The sequence below is a fragment of the Capra hircus genome, chromosome 13, assembly GCF_001704415.2.
Source record: "Capra hircus breed San Clemente chromosome 13, ASM170441v1, whole genome shotgun sequence".
Classification (NCBI taxonomy): Eukaryota; Metazoa; Chordata; class Mammalia; order Artiodactyla; family Bovidae; genus Capra; species Capra hircus.
The window spans coordinates 57,478,566-57,495,228 of record NC_030820.1 but is presented as its reverse complement, the minus strand read 5'-3'; the positions used below and the strand labels follow the sequence as shown (position 1 = coordinate 57,495,228).

The 16,663-nt window shown below is 44.0% G+C and overlaps 1 protein-coding gene across 1 annotated transcript; it reads left to right on the top strand.

The window, feature by feature from the left end:
* Nucleotides 767-16,422, top strand: C13H20orf85 (chromosome 13 C20orf85 homolog). The gene is made up of 4 exons (XM_005688312.1): nt 767-887; nt 8,500-8,581; nt 9,985-10,086; nt 16,020-16,422. The coding sequence occupies exons 1-4, from the start codon at nt 820-822 to the stop codon at nt 16,179-16,181; spliced, it is 414 nt and encodes a 137-aa protein (XP_005688369.1). The 5' UTR covers nt 767-819; the 3' UTR covers nt 16,182-16,422.

Here is a 16,663-nt window from a genome sequence, read left to right as displayed (position 1 = left end):
CCCAGGCCAATGACAACATGGTGGGATGGAAGCTAGGGCAGGGAAGTCAATAGGTCAGTCAACAAACACCCCATGAGCATCCCAGTGATGAGGGATTAGTGTTGATGGGCATGAAAGAGAGGTTGGAGTGTGGGGTCGGAAGGCAGTATTATCTTTGAGCTGCATTTGGAGATAATTATAAAGAGTGGATGCCAAAGAAATGCATGTATAGCCACATGCATGTATAGCCAAAAGCCACGTGAGCTGAAATTCACAGAAGCATTTTCATGGAGGCCCCAAAGATTGGCCCCAGTGCCGTCCGCATGGAAGTGACCGCACCCTGGGTACCCGCGGCAATACAGATGAACCTCTCAAACGTAACACTGGAACAAGGAAGCCAGAGAAAAACGACACCAGGATGCTAAAAGAAGTCGACAAAAGAGGTGGGCTGGGGTGACCTATTTCGTAATCTAGGCGGTGGTTACAGGAGTCTCTATGACGGAATCCATTAAGCTCCGTACGCTTAGACTTGGTACACCTGGCGAGTATACTTGCGTGACAGGTCTAAAAGGAGGAGGGGGTGTAAGGTCGTGAGGTTTCCCCAAGGTTTTCCGCAGAGGAGGAGGGTTGTGACAGCCCCGGACAAAGCTGGTGGGCAGGGAGGCGCGCGAAGACCGTGACTGTGGACCGAGGAGAGGAGAGCCCGGCTGCCCCAATCCCTCCAGGTGCGGCCCTGGCTCCGCCTCCGCGTCCCTCGTTGCTCAGCAACCGGTCTCCCAGGAGACTTGAGACTCTGAGCCCGAGGCCTGAGCGCGGGGGCGTGCCAAGACCCCAGGCCGCATGGCGCAGAAACCGATCAGCACGGCTGCGGCCGAGCGCATGAACCTCGTGGCCCAGGATGAGATCTGGTAACGCCGGGGACTCAGTAACCCAGCGGGCTGGGCCGTTCCCACCCAAAGTGTGCACACCTGGCAGCCTCAGTTTTCCCACCAAGTCCTGGAAGTGGTCGACTTTTGGGCGCTAGGAGCGTGTGCTGGAGGTGGTGGTGATTCCTTGCGGAAAGGGGACATTGACGAAAGAGCCTTTCTCTTTCTCTTCTCTTTGGCGCACCGTAAAGGCGTGAAACATTTTGCATCTGGCTCTGCAGCCCTCTGCAAAGCTTTGCTTGTTGAGAGCCGACGGTTGAGTGCTTATTTTTAAGATTTACCCAATGTTTTTAAAAATCGTAATATTTGTTCTGGAACTCTCTTGCTTTTTCCATGATCCAGCGGATGTTGGCAATTTGATCTCTGGTTCCTCTGCCTTTTCTAAAACCAGCTTGAACGTCTGGAAGATCACCGTTCACATATTGCTGAAGCCTGGCTTGGAGAATTTTGAGCATTACTAGCGTGTGAAATGAGCGCAATTGTGCAGTAGTTTGAGCATTCTTTGGCATTGCCTTTCTTTGGGATTGGAATGAAAACTGACCTTTTCCAATCCTGTGGCCACTGCTGAGTTTTCCAAATTTGCTGGCATATTGAGTGGAGCACTTTCACAGCATCATCTTTCAGGATTTGAAATAGCTTGACTGGAATTCCATCACCTCCAATAGCTTTGTCCTGGTTTTAGAAAAGGCAGAGGAACCAGACATCAAATTGCCAACATCCGCTGGATCATGGGAAAAGCAAGAGAGTTCCAGAAAAACATCTATTTCTGCTTTATTGACTATGCCAAAGCCTTTGACTGTGTGGATCACAATAAACTGTGGAAAATTCTGAAAGAGATGGGCATACCAGACCACCTGACATGCCTCTTGAGAAACCTGTATGCAGGTCAGGAAACAACAGTTAGAACTGGACATGGAACAACAGACTGGTTCCAAATAGGAAAAGGAGTACATCAAGGCTGTATACTATCACCCTGCTTATTTAACTTATATGCAGAGTACATCATGAGAAACACTGGGCTAGAGGAAGCACAAGCTGGAATCAAGATTGCTGGGAGAAATATCAATAATCTCAGATATGCAGATGACACCATCCTTATGGCAGAAAGTGAAGAACAAAAGAGCCTTTTGATGAAAGTGAAAGAGGAGAGTGAAAAAGTTGGCTTAAAGCTCAACACTCAGAAAACTAAGATCATGGCATTCGGTCCCATCACTTCATGGCAGATAGATGGGGAAACAGGGGAAACAGTGGAAACAGTGACTGACTTTATTTTTCTGGGCTCCAAAATCACTGCAGATGGCTATTGCAGCATGAAATTAAAAGACGCTTACTCCTTGGAAGGAAAGTTATGACCAACCTAGACAGCATATTAAAAAGCAGAGACATTACTTTGCCAACAAATGTCCATCTAGTCAAGGCTATGGTTTTTCCAGTGGTCATGTATGGATGCGAGAGTTGGACTGTGAAGAAGGCTGAGCGCTGAAGAATTGATGCTTTTGAACTGTGGTGTTGGAGAAGACTCTTGAGAGTCCCTTGGACTGCAAGGAGATCCAACCAGTCCATCCTAAAGCAGACCAGTCCTGGGTGTTTATTGGGAGGACTGATCCTGAGGCTGAAACTCCAGTACTTTGGCCACCTCATGTGAAGAGTTGACTCATTGGAAAAGACCCTGATACTGGGAGGGATTGAGGGCAGGAGGAGAAGGAGATGACAGAGGATGAGATGGCTGGATGGCATCACCGACTCGATGCACATGAGTTTGAGTGAACTCCAGGAGTTGGTGATGGACAGGGAGGCCTGGGGTGCTGCGATTCATGGGGTTGCAGAGTCGGACACAACTGAGAGACTGAACTGAACTGAGTATTTGTTCAGTTCGAAAGAGAGCACTTTACATTTACTCTTGCTTATCCTGCTTTTTTAACAAGTAGTTTTAAAGAATTAAATCCATTTTCTAAAAGATTCATATTCAGTAAACATCTATAATGGATGTTTCTATTTGCCTTTCTGTCCCATTGCTAGGTAATATCCCATCTCTTTGAAGTTTTAACCAATATGGAAAGTTACTAATTTAGATACAAGTAAGTAAATGCAGTGTTAGTCACTCAGTAGTATCCGACTCTTTGCAACCCCATGAACTGTAATCTGCCAGGCTCCTCTGTCCACGGAATTCTCCAGGCAAGAATACTTGACTGGGTAGTCATTTCCCTTCACCAGGGGATATTTAGCAACAACAAACCATCATTGCTAACCTCTTAAACTTCAGTTATCTATTTTCATCTCTTAAGACTTTTACCATTTCCTTGAAAATTCTATAATAGTCACTTCATATTTTTCTTTAAATTAGCTTTGTTTGACCTAATGAACTTCTTTATATAGAAAACTTTTTTCTTCTTTTTTTAATACAAGTTTATTTATTTTAATTGGAGGCTAATTACTTTACAATATTATATTGGTTTTGCCATACATCAACATGAATCCACCACAGGTGTACACGTGTTCTCCATCCTGAACCTCCCTCCCACCTCCCTCCCCGTACCATCCCTCTGGGTCATCCCAGTGCACTAGCCCCAAGCATCCTGTATCATGCATTGAACCTGGACTGGCAATTCATTTCATATATATTATACATGTTTCAATGCCATTCTCCCAAATCATCCCACCCTCTCCCTCTCCCACAGAGTCCAAAAGACTGTTCTATACATCTATGTCTCTTTTGCTGTCTCACATACAGGGTCATCATTGCCATCTTTCTAAATTCCATATATATATGTGTTAGTATACTCTATTGGTGTTTTTCTTTCTGGCTTACTTCACTCTGTGTAATAGGCTCCAGTTTCATCCACCTCATTAGAACTGATTCAAATGTATTCTTTTTAATGGCTGAGTAATACTCCATTGTGTATATGTACCACAGCTTTCTTAGCCATTCATCTGCTGATGGACATCTAGGTTGCTTCCATGTCCTCGCTATTATAAACAGTGCTGCGATGAACATTGGGGTACACGTGTCTCTTTCAATTCTGGTGTCCTTGGTGTGTATGCCCAGTAGTGGGATTGCTGGGTCATAAGACAGTTCTATTTCCAGTTTTTTATAGAAAACTTTATATCACTCTTGAAAATGGAAAGCCAGTATTATTTGCAATAAATACATGCTATTATTATTTTTTTAATCTTTATTTTTATCCAAGTACCCACAGTAGGAATATTATACTACCATAGCAGGGTCTGTTTCCTCTGCTTAGAAAGCCTTTTCCTCTATTCCCCCACCAAACAAACTCTTACTATCCTTCAAGACCCAAATCAGAGGGCCCCTCCTTGGTGAACAGAGCCAGTTAAACCTTTAGACTGTTCTGTCCCATGTCACAGTGGCTATTGAGCACTGGATAGGTAACTATTCCAAATTGGAATGAGCTATAAACATAAAACACTAGATTTCAAAAACTTCATGCCCCTGAAAATTGACACCAGAATTAAATTTATCTGTTTGTTTCTGCTTTTTTTTTAAAAAAAATGTGGCTCTAGAACACTTTAAGTACATATATGGCTCATATTTTTGTCTCATGTTACACTTTCTTTGGAAATAAAGACTCAGCTTTAGGTGCTCACTGATTCCTAAAATGTCGATGTTCACTCTTGCCATCTCCTGTTTGACCACTTCTGATTTACCTTGATTCATAGACCTAACGTTCCAGGTTCCTATGCAATATTGTTCTTTATAGCATCGGACTTTACTTCCATCACCAGTCACATCCATAACTGGGCGTTGTTTTTGTTTTGGCTCCGTCTCTTCATTCTTTCTGGAGTTATTTCTCCACTCTTCTCCAGTAGCATATTGGGCACCTACTGACCTGGGGAGTTCATCTTTCAGTGTCCTATCTTTTTGCCTTTTCATACTGTTCATGGGGTTCTCAAGAATACTGAAGTGGTTTGCCATTCCTTTCTCCAGTGGACCACATTTTGTCAGAACTCCCCACTATGACCCATCCATCTTGGATGTCTCTACATGGCATGGCTCATAGTTTTATTGAGTTAGACAAAGCTGTGGTCCATGTGATCAGTTTGGTTAGTTTTCTGTGATTGTGGTTTTCATTCTGTCTTCCCTCTGAGGGATAAGGATTAGAGGCTTATGGAAGTTTCCTGATGGGAAAGACTGACTGTACGAAAAACTGGGTCTTGTTCTGATGGGCAGGGTCATGCTCCTCCAAAAAAGATGTCCTTTTCATTATAGGGGACTGAAATGCAGAAATAGGAAATCAAGAGATACCTGGAGTAACAGGCAAATTTAGCCTTGGAGTACAAAATGAAGCAGGGCAAAGGCTAACAGAGTTTTTGCCAAGAGAATTCACTGGTCATAGCAAACACCCTCTTCCAACAACATAAGAGCAGACTCTACACATGGACATCATCAGATGGTCAATACCAAAATCAGATAGATTATATTCTTTGCAGCCAAAGGAGAAGCTCTATACAGTCAGCAAAAACAAGATCCAGAACAGACTGTGGCTCAGATCATAAACTCCTTATTGCCAAATTCTGGCTTAAATTGAGAAAGTAGGGAAAACCACTAAACCATTCAGGTATGAAAAGAAAGTGAAAGTGAAGTCGCTCAGTCGTATCCACCTCTTTGTGACCCCATAGACACCAGGCTCCTCCATCCATGGGATTTTCTAGGCAAGAGTACTGGAGTGGGTTGCCATTTCCTTCTCCACAGAATCTTCCCAACCCAGGGATCGAACCAGGTGTCCCACATTGTAGACAGATGCTTTACCATGACCTAAATCAAATCCCTTATGATTATACAGTGGAAGTGACAACTAGATTCAAGGGATTGTATCTGATAGACAGAGTACCTGAAAAACTGTGGACAGAGGTTCGTGACATTGTACAGGAGGCAGTGATAAGACCATCTCCAAGAAAAAATGCAGAAAGGGAAAATGGTTGTCTGAGGAGGCCTTACAAACAGCTGAGGAAAGAAGAGAAGTGAAAGGCAAAGGAGAAAAGGAAAGATAAACCCATTTGAATGCAGAGTTCCAAAGAACAGCAGGAGAGATAAGAAAGCCTTCCTCAGTGATCTATGCAAAGAAATAAAGAAAAGCAATAGAATGGGAAAGACTAGAGATCTCTTGAAGATAATTAGAGATACCAAGGGAACATTTCACGCAAAGATGGGCACAATAAAGGATGGAAATGGTATGGACCTAACAGAAGCAGAAGATATTAAGAAGAGGTGGCAAGAATACACAGAAGAACTGTACGAAAAAGATCTTCATGACCCAGATAGCCATGATGCTGTGATCACTCACCTAGAGCCAGACATCCTAGAATGCAAAGTCAAGTGGGCCTTAGGAAGCATCACTACGAACAAAGCTAGTGGAGAGGATACAATTCCAGTTGAGCTATTTCCAATCCTGAAAGATGATGCTGTGAAAGTGTTGTACTCAATATGCCAGCAATTTTGGAAAACTCAGCTGTGGCCACAAGACTGGAAAAGGTCAGTTTTCATTCCAATATCAAAGAAAGGCAGTGCCAAAGAATGTTCAAACTACAGAACAATTGTACTCATCTCATACGTTAGCAAAGTAATGCTCAAAATTCTCCAAGCCAGGCTTCAACAGTACAAGAACCATGAACTTTCAGATTTTCAAGCTGGATTTAGAAAAGGCAGAGGATCCAGAGATCAAATTGCCAACATCCGTTGGATCATCGAAAAAGGAAGAGAGTTCCTGAAAAACATCTACTTCTGTTTCATTGACTATGCAAAAGCCTTTGACTGTGGGGATCACAACAAACTGTGGAAAATTCTGAAAGAGATGGGAATACCAGACCACCTGACCTGCCTCCTGAGAAATCTGTATGCAGGTCAAGAAGCAGCAATTAGAATTCGACATGGAACGACAGACTGGTTCCAAATTGGGAAAGGAGTATGCCAAGGCTATATATTGTCACCCTGCTTATTTAACTTATATGCAGAGTACATCATGCGAAATGCTGGGCCGGATGAAGCACAAGCTGGAAGCAAGATCGCTGGGAGAAATATCAATAACCTCCAATATGCAGATGACACCACCCTTATGGCGGAAAGCGAAGAAGAACTAAAGAGCCTCTTGATGAAAGTGAAAGAGGAGGGTGAAAAAGTTGGCTTAAAACTCAACATTCAGAAAACTAAGATCATGGCATCCAGTCCCATCACTTCATGGCAAATAGATGGGGAAACAATGGAAACAGTGAGATCAGACTTTATTTGGGGGGAGGCTCCAAAATCACTGCAGATGGTGACTGCAGCCATGAAATTAAAAGACACTTGCTCCTTGAAAGAAAAGCTATGGCCAACCTAGACAGCATATTGAAAAACAGAGACATTACTTTGCCAACAAATGTCCATCTAGTGAAAGCTATGGTTTTTCCAGTAGTCATGTATGATTGTGAGAGTCGGACCATAGAGAAAGCTGAGCACTGAAGAACTGATGCTTTTGAACTATGGTGTTGGAGAAGACTCTTGAGAATCCCTTGGACTGCAAGGAGATCAAACCAGTCAATCCTAAAGGAAATCAGTCCTGAATATTCCTTGGAAGGACTGATGCTGAAGCTGAAACTCCAATACTTTGGCCACTGATGGGAAGAACTGACTCATTAGGAAAGACCCTGATGCTGGGAAAGATTGAAGGTGGGGGGAGAAGGGGACGACAGAGGATGAGATGGTTGGACGGCATCACTAACTCGATGGACATGAGTTTGAGCAAGCTCTGGGTGTTGGTGATGGACAGGGAAGCCTGGCGTGCTGCAGTCCATGGGGTTGCAAAGAGTCAGACACGACTGAGTAGTTTAACTGATTTAGGTGCTCAGCCCCTGGGGAAATTGCTTGGGCCTCAGAAACTGTTGAGACATTAGAGGGGGCTTGGGGTGCAGACACGGGCTCCAAAATAGGAAAGAAAACTTGAAAATCAAAATGAATAAATGTCTAATCAGTTTTTTTTTTTGCAAAAGACACACCTGCACTTCAACTGAAACTCACCTCAGCTCGCGAATAGTTATGTATAAATTATATTACGTGTGCAGCAAAAGCAGGGCCAGGATTAGGGTGGAACAAATGAGGGACCTGGGGTGTAGTGTTTAAGGAGGGCTCCCTGTCAAGATCATGCAGGTTCTGGCTCTGCCCTTGCAGGAACTGGGAATGGATGCCTCCTTAAATTTTGCACCCTCGTGCCTCACGCTGCCCTGGTCCTTGGTCTGAAAACAAAGGAACTTTACTTGTACCTCCATCATGATTTAACACCCCCCCCATTACTGTAGGTCCAAGGGCCCCTAAAATAAGGGATCCAGTATCGAGATGACCCCTAGGGCAGAGGCAGCCCCAGTCTTGTCTGGTCCTTGATGTACCATCCATCCAGCATCTCTGGTTCTAAGACACGTGCCTCCCTTTCATGAGTGACAATCCCCCAGCGACAGGGCCTCCCACTCTCTCCCTGTCTTGGAATCATCACTCAGTCCAGGTGCATCAATGAAGGTCAAATTCTCCCCAGGGCACCTGTTAGGGTTTGCTATGTCAACCCTTTTCAAATGTTGTACATCACTGAAGAACTTTTTTTCCCCCCAGGAAATATCGCCTGAAGGCTGAAAATGAAGCACGGCAAAACTGGGCCCAGAACTGGGGATTCTTATCAACACCCTTCGAGGAGGTAAATGTAGAGTTGATGACCCTGGAAGTTATAGACTCAAGAATAAATGGTTATGAAGTATTTAATTCAAAGGAATCAATTTATACAGCATGTTATAGATGAAGATGGCTGACACCTGAAAGTTCCTTTGATTTACTAATTTATTGAGCTTTTACTACATGCCAGGCACGTTCTACGTGCTTCATCAGAACCAGCTCGTTGAGTTCATAAGACAACCCCTGTGCAGAGAAGGATGCTATTTGAGGCCCATTTTATACATGAGGAATTTGAGCTCAAAAAAGGACAAATTCACACAGCTAAGAAAGGCACCAAAGGGAGATGCTGGTCTGGTTGATTCCAGGGCAATTCAGCCTTGGACTTGCCATCTGTAAAATGGGGTGATAGTCTTCACTGCCTCGTTGAGTGACTGTGAGGTTCAGAGGGAAAGACAGGAGAGGCCAAGTGAGCATCTGCAGGATTATTAGGAAAATAACTCTTGGTATTTCCTACACAAGAAATGAGGGAAAGGACCAGAGATAATAAATAGGGAGTATTGGGGACATCAGCAGAGACCTCTGACCCCAGCCAGAGGCACCATCATCACCCTGCTGAGGGCTCCCAGGAAAGACAGACTCAGCTGTATTTTCTTATTGTTCAAGAGAGTCTGGAAATTCAGATGCTTTAATGAAAATGTCTGAGTCTAGAATAGTGGCTCCATTTATAAAACACCATATAAAGACCCACATATATGTGGGCTTATGTGGGCTTCACCAGGATGGTGGCCAGCGGTTTGCAACCTTCCATGAGATCCCTAGGACACAACATGAGGAAACCACATTTCTCTAGAGGGAGACAGAATCACTCAAGGGCAGCATAATTCAAAACGTACTTGATTCTAGACAGTATAAACCCCCTTTGTAATTCACCCTGTCCCACTGGCTCTGAAATTATGCCATTCTTAATGAGCTTTCTTAATACTTGGAGAGTTACACAATTTGAAATTTTATGCATAAAATGAGTCCTTATTAATATGATATGCATAAAAGAATCTGTATTAATAGTCTTCATGTGTAATTAAATCAGGATTTTGAAGAGTTCAAAATTGCTTTAAAAATTAAAAGTAGGGGGGTTGGGGGCTGTCCTCATAGTTTAAGAGGTTGGTCCTGAGCCTTGCTGGCAGGTTTTTAGTTTGAGTCCATAACCTGTAACATGTTCTCACATCAAGGGCGGGGCAGTAAATGGGCAGTCTGTGGGAGCCTGGGCCTGAGCTGGGCTGCCTGTACGTCCCCACTCTGCCCCTTTCTAACACTGACCTGAGTCCCGCCTTTGTCACACCTGTGAAGAGTCTTGTTCTGGGGGGACGGCGAAAGGAAGCTCCTGAGGTCTCAACCTGTGGGGCCCTGCCTCTGGGGATTGTGTTTCAGCTGATCAAGTGTGAAGAAGAACCAGCCACCCCAAAGCCCAAAATCGAGCTTCCTGAGCGGTTCCGCATCCGGCCAGTGACCCCAGTGGAGAACTACATCAAGGTTTGCAAAGTCTTTTTAAGTACTTGTTTTCCTAAGTAAGAAATCTCCACCCCACCGGAAAGGGTGTTGCTTCAGCTGGGCCAAGCCTTGGGCACAGCAGTGCCCAGGGCACAGGGACATGGGTTTCCAGTCCTTCCTAAGCCCACACATGGGAGACACAGCAGGTTATTGGTCCCTATATGTGCAGGACCTTGGAGTCCAGAGGAAGGAACTGGGATCTGAGCCTGATTTGCAGAGGGAAGCAGGGCCGCCGAATATTGAGAATTGCCTTCTTAAAATGTCACTCTTGTTCCTGAGTGAGTGACCAGGTCATCCAGAGGGGAGAAGACATAGACCGTATTCCCACCAAAGACCAGTCAGATGTGGACATGGGATAGATGCCTCTAGAAGTTGCTGAGCTCTGTATATCCCTGGTCGTCTCTCATGGGATAAGTGAAAGTGTTAGTGGCTTAATTGTGTCTGACTCTTTGTGACCCCATGAACTGTAGCCCACCAAGCTCCTCTGTGCATAAGATTCTCCAGTCAAGAATACTGGAGTGGGTACCCATTTTCTCCTTCAGGGGATCTTCCCAACCCAGGGATCGAACCCAGGTCTCCTGCCTTGCAGACAGATTCTTTATGGTCTGAGCCACCAGGAAAGCCCTTCTCATGCCTTCTCTGTCACTTTAATCCTGGGTTCTGCTCTCCATCCGGCTATGGAGCAGGCACTTCCGTGTCCCGATGTGGGGAAGGGGGATGAAAACTCAGGATGAAGGAGGCCAGGGATGGGTGAGTTCGATTCTAGGTTTTCTTTCTCTGACACCCTCAGGGTCAGATGGGATGGCCAGCATGTTTGAGTTAGGCGCTCAGTGGGTACGACCTATTAGCTGAATGAATGAAAGAATGCATTCCACTGAGATATTGAGAGGGTTCCTCTGCTGATTATACAGCAAAAGAGACTTGCTGATTTTTCTAGAAATGCAGCAAAATATAAATCATAAGTTAAACTATCCATATATATACACTGACCCATGGTTAACATTTTGGGGAGTTCTTCCATATGCCTTCTACACCTCCATGTACCACCAATAAATGCTAGCTCATATTCTTTTATTATTGCCCTTTAGTTGCTCCCCATACTGAGTGCTTTACATGGTTATCTTATTTCCACAACATCCCTGGAGAATGGATATAATTGCCATCAAACCCGTTTTGCAGATGAGGAAACCGAAGCTGACAAAGACTGAACAATTTTTCCAAGGTCAAGTGTGTCTGATTTCAGAGCCCTGCTCTTAAGTGCTATCCTCAGCTACTCCTTCAACACACACACACACACACACACACACACACACACACACACACACACACACTCATACGCACATGCATATATACATATTTTAAAATAAAATTCCACAGACTGCTTTGTAATCTTTTTTCATTCAACAATATATCCTATTTATCTTTCCATGCAGTTACCCATAGCATTCTGAATCATTAATATGTTAATGACTGCATTTTTCTTAATTGTACGGATCGACCATAATTTATATAACCCTTCCCTTAACCCTGGACAGGCTTCCCTGGTGGCTCAGCTGGTAACGAATCTGCCTGCAATGCAGGAGACCCAATTTCAATCCCTGGGTCAGGAAGATCCCCCGGAGAAGGAAATGGCTATCCACTCCAGTAATCTTGCCTGGGAAATCCCATTGACAGAAGAGCCTGGTGGCTCTAGTTCAAGGGGTCACAAAGAGTCGGACACAGCTGAGCAGCTAATACACACGATTTACACCATATTTTACACATTGTATACATCGTTTTTCTCTTAGCAGCTTATCTTCCAAGTCATCCCATCTCAGAACACACAGCTGCCTCCATCTTTTACACTGTTGCGTAGTTTTCCATGGTGTGGAGGGGCTGTGACTGAATGGGTCTTCAGGGGATGGACATGTGGGCTGTGTCCAGGCATCTGCTGTGACACACAGGGCTGCAGTCGGTCTCCCACAATAATCTTGGTACATGCACGTGCAGGTATTAGGATGTCTTAGGATAAATGCTGAGGGGTGGATTGTCAGGTTAAAGCATGTTTGCGTTTTCCTCTTTCATAGATAGTGGTAATGTTGCCCTTCACAGATTTTCCCTCTAGACCCACGTTGACGGTGGTGTCTTCATCTCTTTGCCAATCTGATGGGTGAAGTGTGAGCTCCCGGGGTGGATTCTGACTGCATTTCTCTTACAAGCTGGACTTGAAAGCCAGTCTGTGTGCCTGACAGCCCGTCTGGACTAGCATTGCGGAGAACTTGCTGGCTGGAGCAAACTGGCCCCACCAGCATCTGTTCATGGCCCTCCCTGCATGGGGCCTCTCAGGAGGTTAATGTTAATAGTTCATCAAGAACATATGTTAAGGGGCTTCATCCACCAGTGGCAGCTGGCCCACCAGGACTGTCCCCTCTTGCCACCACCTCATTCAAAGATCCTTTGAGCTAAGCATGAACTCATAACCCCAAGCATATTAAACCTCTTCATCTCAGTTCTTCTGCTTGAACGAATATTCCTTACTGCTGTCTTGGTTCAAATCCCCCCATAAGAGGAGAACAGAAGGTTGTTTCAAATAGAAAGGCAAACCTCGCATAAGCATTCACCCTCATTTTCCAAAAATTTTTCAAATTTCAAGGAATTGACAAATGAAATTGTGTTTTTTCATTTCAGATAGAATCCCATTTCCTTTTTGGTTTTTAATTAGAATCAGTTTTTTTCACTTCTGCGGTATCTATGGTTTGTTGTGTGTGTCAATGTTTGTGTGTGTGTCTACACACATATCATAGCCTTCTAATCATACCTGGAAGGTCTATATCTGCCAGGCTACCATCTGAAAATATTGCCATATATTTTATAAAGGGCACTGTAAACTGTAGCTTCCCTGGTGCCTCAGTGGTAGTGAACCTGCCTGCCGATGCAGGAGACACAGGAGATACAGGTTTGATCCCTGGGTCAGGAATCTCCCCTGGAGAAGGAAATGGCAACCCACTCCAGTATTCTTGCCTGGAGAATCCTATGGACAGAGGATGGCGGGTTATAGTCCCTGGGGTCACAAAGAGTCAGACACAACTTAGCAACTAAACACCACCTATGGACTATAGTATTCTATATATCTGCACCTTGCTTTTGTTTCTCTTTTTTGCTCTTTTAGTTATTTTACTGGAGGTCATGAATTAAATATGTTAAACATTATGAGATAAAAAGACATGTTTGATGATCAATCATTACTTTCAGGGAACATGTGATCTCTGAGTCCAGCGAGTTGGCGCGTACTTACATTCAGTGAAGCTTTCTTAGGGACACTGGCTCTTCTTCCTGTCTTTTCTGATTTTTTTTCTTCGTTTTATTGAGCTATAATTGACATACATTACTGAGTAAGTAGAAAATACACAGCATCAGAAGTTGACTTCCATACATCATGAAATGATTATCACACTAGGATTAGTGAAGATCCATCATCTCATACAGATACAAAATTTAAGAACTAGAAAAACATTCCTCCTTGTGATGAGAATTCTTAGGATTTATTCTCTTAATCGTAACTGTTTTTGCATATAACATAGAGCAGCATTCATTATATTTATCGTGTTGTACATTACATCCCTAGTATTTTTTATCTTATAACTCAAAGCTTGTACCTTTTGACCACCTTCATCCTGTCCCCCGCCTCTCCAGCCTTTCCTCTGGTAATCTCAAAACTGATCTCTTTTCCTATGAGTTTGTTTTAGAAGATGATTGACCTACAACACTGTTAGTTCCTGTTATACAGCAGAGTGATTCAGTGTTTCTAAACATTTCAAAATGATCACAAGTCTAGTTATGAGCTGTCACCATACAAAGATATTACATAATTACCGACTATATTCCCCACACTGTACGTTTCCTACCGTGACTCATTTATTTTGTAGCTGGAAGTCTGTACCTCTTAATCTCCACCTATTTCTCTCCTCCTCCACCTCCCCTCTGGCAACTACCTGTGTGTTCTCTGTTTCTGCGGTTCTGTTTCTGTTGTTCCTTTGTGTTTTAAGAATCCGTATGTAAGTGAAATCATGCAGTACTTGTCTTTCTCTGTCTGACTTATTTCACTGCTAAGAATTTTTCTAGGGCCACCTATGTTGTCACCAGTGGGAAGGTTTCATTCATTTTATTGCTGAGTAATATCCCGTTGTGTGTACAGACCACATCTTTATTCATTCATCTATTGATGGGCATTTAGACTGCTTCCTTATCTTGGCTATTGTAAATAATGGTTCAGTTAACATTTATTGTTGTTTAGTCGTTAAGGCGTGTCCAACTCTTTGTGACCCCATGAACTGCAGCACACCAGGCTCCTCTGTCCTCCGCTGTATCCTAGAGTTTACTCAAACTCATGTCCATTGAGTTAGTGATGCCATTCAACCATCTCATCCTCTGTCATCCCCTTCTCCTCCTGCCCTCAATCTTTCCCAGCATCAGGGTCTTTTCCAATGAATCGGCTCTTCGCATCAGGTGGCCAAAAGATTGGAGCTTTAGCTTTAGCATCAGTCCTTCCAATGAATATTCAGGACTGATCTCCTTTAGGATGGACTGGTTGGATCTCCTTGCAGTCCAAGGGACTCTCAAGAGTCTTCTCCAACATCACAGTTCAAAAGCATCAACACTTTGGCGCTCAGCCTTCTTTAACATGTTCAGTTAACATAGAATTGCATATATCTTTTTGAATTAGTGCTTTCCTTTACGTCAGATAAATATCCAGGAGTGGAATTGTTAGATCTATTTTTACTTTTCTAACAAACTGTTTTCCACAGTAACTGCACCAGTTTACATCCCACCATCATTGCCAACACGTTTCTTGTTGTCTTTTTATGATGGCCACTCTGACAGGTATGATGTTTAGTGACACTGAACATTTTTGTGTGACTATTAACTACCTGTATATCTTCCTTGGGAAAATGTCTACTCGGGTGCTCTGTCTACCTTTCAATCAAGTTGTTTGTTTCTGTGATGCTGAGTTATATGAGTTCTTTGTACATTTGGATATTAACCCTTAATTGAATACGTTTGCAAATATCTTCCCCCGTTCGGTAGGCAGTCTTTTTGTCCTATTGATAGTTTCCATTTAGTTTGATGTAGTACCCATGTGGTTATGTTTCCTTTGCCTTAGGAGACATATCCAAAAAATTATTGCTAAGACCAACATCAAAAAGTGTGCTGCCAAGGTTTTCTTCTAGAAGTTTTATGATTGCAGATCTTAGCTTAAAGCTTTAACCCATTTGAGTTAATTTCTGTGCATGATGTGAGAACGCAGATCTTAGCTTTAAGCTTTAATCCATTTGAGTTCATTTCTGTGCATGATGTGAGAATGCAGATCTTAGCTTTAAGCTTTAACCCATTTGAGTTCATTTCTGTACATGATGTGAGAAGTGGACCAGTTTGCTTCTTTCACATGTTGTTGTTTCGCCACCAAGTCACGACCGACTCCTGTGACCCCATGGGCTATAGCCCACCTGGCTCCTCTGTCCATGGGATTACCCAGGCAAGAATACTGAAGTGTGGGTTGCTGTTTCCTCCTCCAGGGGATCTTCCCCACCCAAGGATCAAACCTGTGTCTCCTGTGTCTTCTCCATTGCAGGCAGATTCTTTACCCATTGAGCCATCGAGTAGCTGTCCAGTTTTCCCAACACCATGTATCCCAGAGGATGTCTTCTCCCCATTATATATCCTGCCTCCTTTCAGGTGGATTAAGGGCCCATAGAAGTGCAAGTTCATTTCTGGGCTCTCTATTCTATTCCATTGACCGATGTGTCTGTTGGTGGCCTGTACCAGGGTTCTTTCTGTCTTTTCCACACCAGGTCTCGCACGCCGATCCTGATGCTTCTGGAGACACACCTCCTGTGGCTGTGGCCCAAGGCAACTCACCCTCTGTCTTTCTATTGCAGGTGCTGCCCTCCCCCCCAGTCCCAAAGACAACGCAGGGCTTCATCGGCTGGCGGTCCGGGGTGCCGGGCCTGAACAAGTGTCTGGAGCATGACGATGAGATCAGAAGCTGCAAAGGGGCGTATGCCAAGGAGCTAAACTGGCCGAAACAAGGCATACACTGAGTCCAGATGGAAACCCTGGCCCCTGGGGCAAGGAAGGGCAGACCGCCAGCCCCAGTGCCCGTGCCCAGGAAAGGACAAGCTCCAGGCCTCCCCCTGAGAATGGAGGCTCCCCCCAACACGTGTTCATGGGATGTTGTTGAAAAGAACACCAAACAGCCTTTAGACGTTTTCATCAGTTCTTCCTTTCTGGAACATTCTTGTAATGCATTCATTCCTGGCTAATGCAATGAATAAGGCAAAATAGACTCTGAATATTTTTTCAAACCTTGGAAATTTTAGAGGTAGCTTTAAAAGACACAATGTGATCTCGTTTTTAAATATTTGTCTAAACCCTTATTGTCGCTTTCCATCCCCTTTCTCACCATCCTTGTTAAGATGAGGTGGTTGGCCAGGTGTTTCTGTACCCCAGCACCCCTGGGCCTGCTTTGCAGGAGGAATAATGTGCTCTGAGGACCCCTCCACAGTCATTCCCCAGAATATCG

What these genes read in the sequence shown, in the direction of transcription:
- C13H20orf85 (XM_005688312.1), top strand. Translation starts at nt 820, where the DNA reads ATGGCGCAGAAACCGATCAGCACGGCTGCGGCCGAGCGCATGAACCTC. An exon ending in TATCAACACCCTTCGAGGAG is followed by an intron (nt 8,582 to 9,984) that starts GTAAATGTAGAG and finishes ATTGTGTTTCAG; the next exon opens with CTGATCAAGTGTGAAGAAGA. An exon ending in CAGTGGAGAACTACATCAAG is followed by an intron (nt 10,087 to 16,019) that starts GTTTGCAAAGTC and finishes TTTCTATTGCAG; the next exon opens with GTGCTGCCCTCCCCCCCAGT.